The following is an 11,185-nucleotide window of genomic DNA, read 5'->3' as shown; positions in this document are numbered from 1 at the left end:
GAAAAAAAAATCCGTGAGAAGAGGAAAAAAATTTGGCTAAAAAAAAAGTTGCTTCTCCTGGCAGTCCTGGTTTGTCAAAAGGGGATGTCAAGCGCTTTACAATACCTGGGATTGATGAGGCGGGCGGGCCAATGAGCTGCGCTCGACGCCTCGGCGCGCCCTCCGTTGGCGCGACGGCTGCAGGCGGGGGGAGTGCTGGCGCACCAATGGGCGCCAGCGTCCGCAGCACGTGACACCTCCCCCTGCTCCCATTCATCAAGGGGGGGACGGTGTCGTCCTTTCAATTCATTTATCTGCAGGAATGATTGCTGCTATCAGTCTCGCGCTCACCGCCCGGCTGAGGAGGTGAAAGTTTCTCCCCAGGAAGATAAACCGCAAAAGACAATATTGTGCATGATTTGCGCCTTTTCTTTGGCTTTTTCTTTCTTTCTTCTCCCCCCCACCCACTTTTTTTTTTTTTTTTTTTTTTTTTTTTTGCAAAAAGCAGAGAGGGAAAAAAGGAGAGTGAAGGAGCAAGGAGGCGAGCCTGAGAGAAAGGAGATAGAGAGAAAAGAAAGGGCGAGGGGCTAGTGGAGAATTGAGAAAGGGCGCGCGGCGCGAGGCGGAGAGGGCGAAGCAACTACGGCTCTGGCGCTCACATTCCTCTATGCTACAAATCCAGGAGGAAGTTTTTTTGGGGGGCTGAGATGCTCCATGCCTTTCCCCGGGCAGCCTTGACACGCGGCCCTCTCGGCAGAGACTGAGCGGCGAGAAAGTGCGAGCCGGGCAGGCAGGGTCTGCGTGGCGGGCGCTAGAGCCTGCCTTACTCGCGGCCCGCAGCGGTCCGGCTACTTTGCGTTTGGCCGGGCCAGCGCCCCGGCGCGCGCCGTTGCCTGCAGGCTAGGACTTCGCGAGGTGGGTCGACTGCCCCTCCCTCCTCCTCTTCTTCCTCCTCTTCCTCCTCCTCTCGTTCCTCCTCCTCCTCCTCCTCCTCCCGATTTTCCCTCTTCGGCTGGCGAGGGTGGGGGGGGCGGGGGAGGCCGGGGCTCGCCCCGAGCAGCCACGATGCTCCTGGACGCCGGCCCCCAGTACCCAGCGATCGGCGTGACCACCTTTGGCGCGTCCCGCCACCACTCCGCGGGCGACGTGGCCGAGCGAGACGTGGGCCTGGGCATCAACCCGTTCGCCGACGGCATGGGCGCCTTCAAGCTCAACCCCAGTTCCCATGAGCTGGCTTCGGCCGGCCAGACGGCCTTCACGTCGCAGGCGCCGGGCTACGCGGCAGCTGCGGCCCTGGGCCATCACCATCACCCCGGCCACGTCGGCTCCTATTCCAGCGCAGCCTTCAACTCCACGCGGGACTTTCTGTTCCGCAACCGGGGTTTTGGCGACGCGGCGGCGGCAGCCAGCGCACAGCACAGCCTCTTCGCTGCATCGGCCGGGGGCTTCGGGGGCCCACACGGCCACACGGACGCCGCGGGCCACCTCCTCTTCCCTGGGCTTCACGAGCAGGCTGCCGGCCACGCGTCGCCTAACGTGGTTAACGGGCAGATGAGGCTCGGCTTCTCGGGGGACATGTACCCACGACCCGAGCAGTACGGCCAGGTGACCAGCCCGCGTTCCGAGCACTATGCTGCACCGCAGCTGCACGGCTACGGGCCCATGAACGTGAACATGGCCGCGCATCACGGCGCCGGCGCCTTCTTCCGCTATATGCGCCAACCCATCAAGCAAGAGCTCATCTGCAAGTGGATCGAGCCCGAGCAGCTGGCCAACCCCAAAAAGTCGTGCAACAAAACTTTCAGCACCATGCACGAGCTAGTCACGCACGTCACCGTGGAGCACGTAGGTGGCCCGGAGCAGAGTAACCACATCTGCTTTTGGGAGGAGTGTCCGCGCGAGGGCAAGCCCTTCAAAGCTAAATACAAACTGGTTAACCACATCCGCGTGCACACGGGCGAGAAGCCCTTCCCCTGCCCCTTCCCTGGCTGTGGCAAGGTCTTCGCGCGCTCCGAGAACTTAAAGATCCACAAAAGGACGCACACAGGTACGGAAACCGCTGTAGGACCCCTACCCATTCCACTTGGGCCTGGGACCCAAAATCCGAAAGTCAGCGGCCAGGTCTCACAGATGAGCCTCGGTGGGATCCGGGCGTCGGGTTCCGGCAGGCAGGCAGGGAAACTGTGCGCTGATTTTTAGTTTGGAGATTGAAATTATGAAAAATAAATAAATAAATAAAACAGAGGGCGGACAAGAAGGATCTGGTGATATAGATTTTTAAAATGAGGAACAAAAAAGTTCCGGAGAACAGGAAGCCAAACCTGTTTTGGCGGAGTCCTTGGTGCTTTCGAAGCCGGGGAAAGTGGCTGGCTCCGGGCAGCCGCGGAGGCGCCAGCTGCTCAGGCTGCAGACAAATCTAAACGCTTGCTTGCTGCTAACATCTCTCTCCAGGTACTTCATTGAGGACTTTGCCTAAGGAAAGAGCTGAGGAAATTGAGGCGAGCGTATTAGGGGGTGTAGAAAAATCAAAATAGAGACAGAAATAGTTGAGACAGAAGGGGGAAAGGAAATAATTTGGGATTAAGGAAGCTTTTGAAGCTTTATGCACATTTGAAGAGTTCAATTTTAGTAGTGACTGGTTTTAAGCGTGGGCTTTAGGGGTGGAGAAAGTCCAAGCAAAGCGAGGAAGACCTTTTTGTTTATTAGACTCCATGAGGGTGGTTTTCGAAACACCAGGTCCCCAGCTTTGGCCTTTAAAAACAATCAAGACACAGGTCTGGAACAGTTTTTTTTTTTAAAAAAAGTTCCAGTGAGCTCAGGGTTGTAGTCTGGTATCAGGCAAGACATTCTGGGCCCCTTGCGCCCACGAAGCAGGGAATGGGTCTCCTTTCTTATTCTGATTTATCCGGGTGAGGTCTGAGGACCGTGCTTGGGACTTTGGGTTTAACGCCGAGTCAGGGAAGAATTGGCGGCGTTGAGTTCTCTCCCCCACAGATTCTGCCATAAAATGTGATTGTCTGTAGGGAGTGGGGTGGGTTGGAGGAGGCGATGAGGGGTTGCGGAGCCTCGGGGAGGGGGCAGGAGGAGGAGAGAAAAGCAATAGGGCAGGAGAATAAGCCTCAAACGTGAAAACTAAAAACCGGGGGCCAGGTAGAAGTAATCTGAAATCGTGTGTATAGCTCTGATTAACACGACTTTCCAGACCCTGATGCTAAAAACCGACTCCTCCTCCTAATTTTTTTAAACCTAAAAAAATGTAGATCTAATTGTATTAGAAATCAAAATAGAGTTAAGATATTTATAATTCCGCTTCAGATATATGAATTTGTTGACGTTCCGGGTTTTTAAGCTTGCAAAGTGCTAATACTGGGCTGCTGGCTTTTTGTTTTATTTTATTTTTCCATTTGTTTAGTTTTTGAAAAACGGCCGCGGAATTTTTTCTAATTAGACCCCTCTCATTCTCCCTTCGCACTAGGGGAGAAGCCCTTCAAGTGCGAGTTTGAGGGCTGTGACCGGCGCTTCGCTAACAGCAGTGACCGCAAGAAGCACATGCACGTGCACACGAGCGACAAGCCCTATCTTTGCAAGATGTGCGACAAGTCCTACACGCACCCCAGTTCGCTACGTAAACACATGAAGGTAATCGCCGCTCTCTCGCTGCCCGCCTTTGAGTCAGGAGCTGACTCGGCTCTCGGCCGGGGGTCCGGCCGCCAGTGGCAGCCAGGCGGTGGCGGGAGGCAGAGGAAACCGGAAGGCAGAGGCTCCACTATGTGGAGCTGGGCCGAGGGGGTAGGGCGGGACTTGGAAAAGCGGATGGGAGTGCCTGAGGCTTTTAAATGAATGGTTTCATAATAAAAGTTAAAAGAGGCGAGTACGAGCAAAGGCCGCCACTGAATTTGGCCCAGAGCTAGGGCTTTTGCAGGGGTCGACTCTGCGAAAACTGAGGCCCTTGCTCCTGGCCCCGTGGGACTGTAGAGTTGGACTCCTGCGCCCAGGCGTGAGCTCTGGCTCACCTAAATGTGGGCGAACGAAATTCGGGGAAGGAAAGTGCAGTCTCTGGCCTCAAATCCAGCCTCCCTCTTCCCAGACCTATTTTTCTTTTGTGAGTCTTGGGGGCGCTGACTTTCCCAGAAGCAGGTCGTCTGCAGGCCAGTGCAGGGGAGCCAAGCCCCAAGTTCCTCTGATCTGGTCTCGATTGCATTTGAGGTCGGGTTCCAAGGGGTCTAGGAGGACTGGCACTCGCGGCCTTGGCCCCTCAAGGCAGCCGCCGCACTGGCTCTTTATGTTCGTAAAAACGCGACTTTATTCCTGCAGGTCCACGAATCCTCCTCGCAGGGCTCGCAGCCTTCGCCGGCCGCCAGCTCAGGCTACGAGTCCTCCACGCCTCCCACCATCGTGTCTCCCTCCACAGACAACCCGACCACCAGCTCCTTATCGCCCTCCTCCTCCGCGGTCCACCACACAGCTGGCCACAGCGCACTCTCTTCCAATTTTAACGAATGGTACGTTTAAAATCAGAAACAAAACACCGAACAAAACCCTATTTAAGAGACTGATCACACACATATACACAACATTACTGAAAGAACCGTGCGAATCGAAACAGCCCCACAGACCCCGCAATCCTTTTTTAAAATTCTGTCAATAGACCCAGGACGAGTAAGAGAGGAAGCATCAATCTTTTAAAAATTTCCTTTCGCTTTCAGAATTTTTCTTTTTTTGGCAAAGTCTCGGTACCCAAGGTGCGGTAGGGGGTCGAGGGGGAGGAGGCCGCCTGACCAAATGCCGCCAACCCCGAGCGCCAGTTTCTTGTCGGATCGGAACGGGCTCTCTGGGGCTTCGGTTTTTTTTTCTTTGTGCTCTTGTAAATACAGAATTATTAGCTTAAAACTGTACTGTTGAATTCTGTAAATAGTTATATCTCGGTTGGAGAGGGTGGGTGGGATTGTGGCGTTGTGGTCTTTGCATTGGGGGAGGGGGGAGGGGCAGGGTGGGTGGGGGAGGGGGAGGGGTGGGCGGCCGAAAGCCAACTGTTTGTACTGAATGGCAAGAATGTTCTAGTAAATGTGTACCAAAATGTGAATTACTTTGTACGATTACAGTCTCCACGTCGACCTAACCGAATATTATTGGTATTAATGTGCTTTTTTTGTATAAAGTGCAAACATTTCGTCCCAAAGTCTGAGTACTTTAGTGCAGTAAAATGTTGTTTCACGTCCTGTCAAGAATTCGTATAGTACGAGCCTGGATCTGCGTGTCAAACTGTTCCATTCGTTTATGTAAAGTGATATTAAAAAAAGATATAAACTATAACTGTCCGTTGCTTTTGGCAAAAGATACAACCACATAATGTATATAATTCCTAGTTTCCATATTTATCCGCATGTAAAGGGCCGGTTTATCCATGTTACAGCTCTTCAATATTTATGGCTAGAAGAACTCGTATGTACACTTTAGTTTCCAGAACTGTTTGGTAACCTTTCGTACCTTATTAAAGATTCTTAAATCTCAGTGATTGTGGTAGGAATTTCTTCTTCACCCACCAGCAACCTGCTGCCTCTTCTGCCAGTCTTAAAGGGTCTCCGGAAAAGCTCTCCAGTCTCGCTTGCCTTCTTCCCGTTCTGTCATTGCAGGTCGTATAAACATGATAAATGAACGCTACCCTGCTGGCTCTCCGAGAGAGTGTAATTAGTATTTATATCAAAATTTATGAAACAAATTTTCGGCCGCAGTATAATTTAAATGACCTTTGCAGATGTAGAATAACAACCATAAAAATAACAGAAATAGATTGCACAGGCGACATCAATATTAATGTAGACGAATTGTCAGAAGCTCAGGGGCTCGCTCTGTAACGTTGCAAATGAACTTTCAGTGGAGGGTTCCGCTGCCCCCTAGATTAAATTCCCCGGGCTGAAACCAAGTTGCAGATTTACAATATCATATTTTAAATTGCTGTCTTCAATTAAACCATTTATGACCATAACTAATTTTCAGAATGTCGATGCATGCTTTTCCAGGCCTTCCTTCTTTGTACAAAAGTAAATGTCCATAAAGCATTTCACTTATATTCTTCAAACATGATGCTAATTTAAATTAATTACTTCCTATGATATGTTATTATTCCTATGATTTTGCCACTGTTATTAGTTCTTTCAAAAATACATCTAGGGAAGAGAATTATTTTAAGTAATTTGATTATCTTTCTATCTCTTTTATTTATTTCTCATTTACTTAAGAAATTCGTTCCATTGGTTGGCTTTGATACAGTAAATTTGTAAATGAGCAGACAATATAAAAAATCTAAATTACTTGTGCTTAATGACTGTGGCAGACGCCTTTTCTCTAAATCAGATTGTCTTTCTTGCAGTTTAGTTTGATAGATTTGCAAGCTACGCTGCTTCCATGAAGTTAGCTGCGCTGGTAGGAACGCAGGCTTCTTTGTCTCTGGTTGTAGCTTGCATGATCGCCCCATTAGGCAGACTACGTAGCCGAAGATCACAAATCAGGCCCTTGACTGTAGCTGCTAGGGTGTACAGGTACAGAGCAGACAGCAGAAACTGACCTCACTGGGGAAGGAGGACCGTGGACCTGATTCTTTATTATACTATATGTGTTCAGGAAGCCACAGGCCATATTTGACTCTGAGAAAGAAAGCAAGAGAAAAAAACCCACAAAGTATGAGAACCCCTTAAGATACATTTATTTTAAAGTGAAATTAATGTTTCAGATTATACCATTGGCCAACTACAAGACAAAAATGTTCACTTATCTTTAAGAATCCTTTGTTGACTTATCTTTTCATCTCTTGCTATTTATATTTGTCACTCTTAGTCAACAGTCTTATTTGCTGAGGAAGGAATTTGCTGCACTTACTATTGCATATCAAACACTGGGGAGGGTGGTGTTTAACTTTTTAAAAATTGTTACTCTGATTATAACAATAATATTGGCTTTTCATGAAAAGAGCGCCACCTTGCAAGGTTTAGTGAGATTTATGAAAGTTGAATACCTAAGCAGGAATTGCTGCTTCCTCCAAAAATTTGCAAACCAAAAGCCAGCCCCAATTGGTTTGGAAGTTTGAAATTGATTAACAGTGTTGCATTTGAAGTGACTCCAGACATTAGGTCCAATAGTTAAAAATAGATAGAGGAATAAAGATGCCTCCTCTCTCTAGAAAAGATAACACCAAAATTAATAATCCTTCCCACTTTTATTGAGATCAGGTTGTCTGATAAGCCATTATGATTGTGATAATGGTAAACATGATAATAGTAATTTTGTAAATTTGCTGGTGCATTTAAGACGATAATAAATGATGATTTCATATTTCTTTAAATATTTCTATTCCTGAATAGAGTTTTACTTGAAATTTGGAATTATGTGTCTAATTTTTGTTGTGTACCTGATGGTTAAATATTACACTATGACATGTGATTTAAGTAGGATATTCTAAAGACAAATTTTAGGTGTAAATGTTTACTTCAAAATGACTTCATATTTCAAATATCTATTTAGACTTTGAAGGACAAATAATTTTTAAAAGAACATTTGAAGAGTAGTGTGTTTTCATTTGTGAATAATCTCACGCACAGCAAAGAAACATAATAGAAGCCAACATTGAAGCCAATATTTAAGCCAACCCTCATGTGCATTCTCTTTTCCAACACCTATAACAAAGAAAAAGTCATTAATGATGTAGGTGGCCTAAAATAATGCTTCAAACTTAAATGTAGTCTATTATTTTGCTGGTACCTTTAATGTCTGCTTCTTGAGATGTATTCTTCATACTTTTCTTCATGGGTTATTAGGTTTTGAAATACATGAATGTGAACAGCAAAATATATTGTTAGACTCTCTTTAGCAGGCGCTGAAGATGCTGCAAATGGCCGTTTCCTGTGTGTAGCTTAGGCAGAATTCTGTCCTGGTTCATATTGCAACTGCGTTATATTCTGAATACTACTAAATGATTAGAACAGCTAACAAGTTATTAAAAAGTTTCTGTTGTGCCAACAGAAAATGCCTGAGTATAAGCAATCATATTTGAGAAATGAAGAGAAATGAGTTGTGGTATGTGTGTGTGTTCATTTATAGACCAAGTATATAAATATACAAACACCATTTATATGGGGGCTAAGTAATTTTCAAACATTTCAGATCCTTTGTTTTCTTCTTCAAAAGCTACCCCCAACTGCTTAAAGCGTTTGCAGCTGATGATTTTGATTTTTTTAAAGTCAAGCATTCAAGTTAACCTTTAAAAAGCAAACCACCTCCAAAAGAAAGATGTAACCTTTCAATTGCCCCATCTGCTTATCTTTTCCTTTTTTCTTTTTTAGCTGACAATGAAAATAGCACTAACCTTCTTTGCTGATGGACCTGGCATTTAGATGTTTTTATTTGTTGATTGTGAAGTTTTCTCAGAACTTTTAAAGGGCTGGCCACAGAATTACACCCCCAAGTACCTCACTCAGCCCAAAAATCTTCAAGAAGTTTACTTTTTGAGGCCAACATTTAATCAGTATCTGGGACCCCTTGTGAGTCAGTGCTGTTGGAGTTGTTACCTGAACATACTGCTTTTCAGGAAATGACTTGGAGAAGGCCCTAGGCCTTAAAGAGAGGATTTCGTTTATGACGTTATGAGGAGTTACTGTATGTGGTCTGGCACACTCAAAGGCACTTGTGCCCTTCACTGTGAACTAGATATAAAGACATCAGCTCTTACACATTCCCAACTTAGGTTTCTTTCATTTTTCCAACTTAAAATACTAATTACAAATTTATCTCCTCCTCTCTAGTTACAGCATCAAGTACAGTCCTTAGAATTATGTGTTCATATTTGGGGAAGAAATGTTTTCATAAAGATAGTCACAGTTGATATCAACTGTTTTAGAATTCTTGAAAATAGTGTGGCAATAGAAAGAATGATCCTATCTGTGTCATCAAGCCGCTAAAGGTACGAGTTACCTATGGTAGTCTCTCTTTCAGCTTTTTAACCACCCTGTCCATCCTCTGTAATATGTACCGTTCAAACTAGTTAGATATAGAAAGTAAGATTATTATGGGTATGCATACAGCAATTAAAAAAATGATAGCCACTAGTTTGGGGCAAGAAATACAAAACATGTTAACTTCTTATAACATGTCACATTTGATCCTTTTCCTCAAAGTTTATTGCAAATATAATGATGTAATAGGTGCAAAATATGGATAATGTTCTCTTTAAATCTATGCGAGCCTGGTTTGCTACAGTCTCTTCCTTAGCAAGAGGAAACACATCAGGCCAAACCAGGGGCTATTTTCACTGTGGAAACTGGGATCTGCCATCAGTTCCTAAAGTTGATACCCACTTTTAAAGTGAAGAACTAAAACAGTATGAAGTTTCCAATTGATGTTATATACTAAAGGTACGTTTTTAAAAAATCGGGTTTAGCTATCTAGAGTGGAAATATCATTTGGCAGTGAAGATGCCACAGACTGACAGTGTGTCAACTGTCCACAATACTTTGGCTGTCTCTGATGGTTGTGAGACATCTTCGTAAGCACATGCAGGAGAATCCACGGGTCGTGAAAGTTCAACAGTGACTGTCACCTATAGCACACACAAGAATCAACTGTTGAGCATGAGTATAAACATATTGGAATCGCATCTTTAAAAACAACAAGAGCAAGCAAACCCAAGTCGTCCGATCTTAGCGAACTTTAAAAAATTGTTATTTTACATCTTTACTTTGTGTAACAATGGCCATTAAGTTACAGAAAGTAGGAACGTAAACGGTGGGAGAAGCTCGCATCTCGATTCTTTTTTAAACGTTTTCTGTCCATCCGGGAAAATCCTAGCCTCTGGTTAGGAAAACTGAAAGTTGTGGAGAAAGAACGGGGTAGGGCCGAGTGCGTAAAGGAAAATTTTGGCATTGGTGGATTTCTCGAAAGCATGGAAACAGTCTTCCGGGGTCGTTGTAGGGGTGCAACAGCGGGCCTTCCCCGGAAGGCTGGGTCGTCAGCGTTGGAGGGACCCTCTCGCCATCCTGCAGCCCCGCGGGGCGCTTCCCACGTAGCCGCGGCTGGCTCTGGCCGGGCCGGGCGAGCTGTGCGCATGCGCGGCCCGTGGCCCGGGGTTCCACGTGCTGATGAATATGCATGAGACTCCCCCGCCCTCGCGGGCTGTAGAGAGAACCACGCAGAGGCTCCGGCCTGTGAAAGTCGCTGGCTGGGCTCCCAAAACAGTGAGGCGGCGAAGCTGCACGTGTTTGTTTTCAAACCTCGTTGGTTTAAGTGAGTTCACAATGTGGAGCCGACAGCAGAGGCTATAGCAGCCTGGGGCTGCTGCCATTGGGACCGCGAGTTGAGCGGGCCAGTCAGGGCCTCTCCTTCGCCGGGGGCCGGGGGCTGCGGGGTGCTGGAGCCCTAGCCGGCCACACCCCAGTGCATCGGGTCGTTGGGTTTCCCTTTCACCCCGGGCCCACCAAGGAGGCCTTCTTCTCTCCCAAGCCGGAGCTGTAGTCCCGGCTGTTCTCCTATCCCTAGCCCCTCGAAGACGTCCCCTCAACTCACTTAGCCTGCCCGTAGCCAGAGCTCAAGCTCAAGGTGACCGGGGAGCGGCGCGGGGGTTTTCCTGGGCCCTACCCTCTTCCCTTGCCCAGATCCAAGCTTGGGTGTCGGCCTTTGTCTCTCCGCCTCTCTCTCCCACTCTTTTCTCCTAGTTCCTCGTGCTCTCTGGCATTGCCCCAGCTCCCACCGCCCCATTTAGGAGACTAGGAATCATTTGCTTAAACGACTGTTCTAGGGTTTCCACTTGAACCTTTCCAAATAATACCAGTCAGCTTGCCTGTCTTGGAGTTGAGATGGTCCTGTTAAATCGAACCGTGGGGACTGGTGGGGGAACTGCCCTGGCCTCGAGACCGGAAAGTGTAGGGTTTGGACACCTGGATTCAGTCGCTGGATTATTGCTTTCCTCTCCTAGTGACCTCCTTGGGGATCTGCATGGTATTTTGATGGCCAGTGTGCTGACATTTCCAGAGTGAGCGCATAATCTGTCTATGTGGAGTGGCCAAGGCTTGTAAACAAAGGGGAGAAGTAGGGAGGGTCTCTGGGTCACTCCATCCTCCGATGGACTGACATCTACAGCCTTTGGGTGTTTTAGTCAGAACCTGGGTCCCTTAACATCAGAAGTGATTGCTGACAGGTTCCAATCCTCTAGATTTTTACT

General features: G+C 47.2%; 1 protein-coding gene across 1 annotated transcript; it reads left to right on the top strand.

The window, feature by feature from the left end:
- Window positions 1-506: 506 nt before the first annotated feature.
- Window positions 507-5,490, top strand: ZIC1 (Zic family zinc finger 1). The gene is made up of 3 exons (XM_002807658.7): window positions 507-2,026; window positions 3,455-3,618; window positions 4,294-5,490. The coding sequence occupies exons 1-3, from the start codon at window positions 1,045-1,047 to the stop codon at window positions 4,489-4,491; spliced, it is 1,344 nt and encodes a 447-aa protein (XP_002807704.3). The 5' UTR covers window positions 507-1,044; the 3' UTR covers window positions 4,492-5,490.
- The last annotated feature ends 5,695 nt before the right edge of the window (window positions 5,491-11,185 follow it).

The sequence above is a fragment of the Callithrix jacchus genome, chromosome 17 (genome assembly GCF_049354715.1).
Source record: "Callithrix jacchus isolate 240 chromosome 17, calJac240_pri, whole genome shotgun sequence".
In the NCBI taxonomy this organism is placed as follows: domain Eukaryota; kingdom Metazoa; phylum Chordata; class Mammalia; order Primates; family Cebidae; genus Callithrix; species Callithrix jacchus.
Note: the sequence above shows the minus strand (reverse complement) of the source record. Positions and strands in the feature narration are given on the sequence as shown.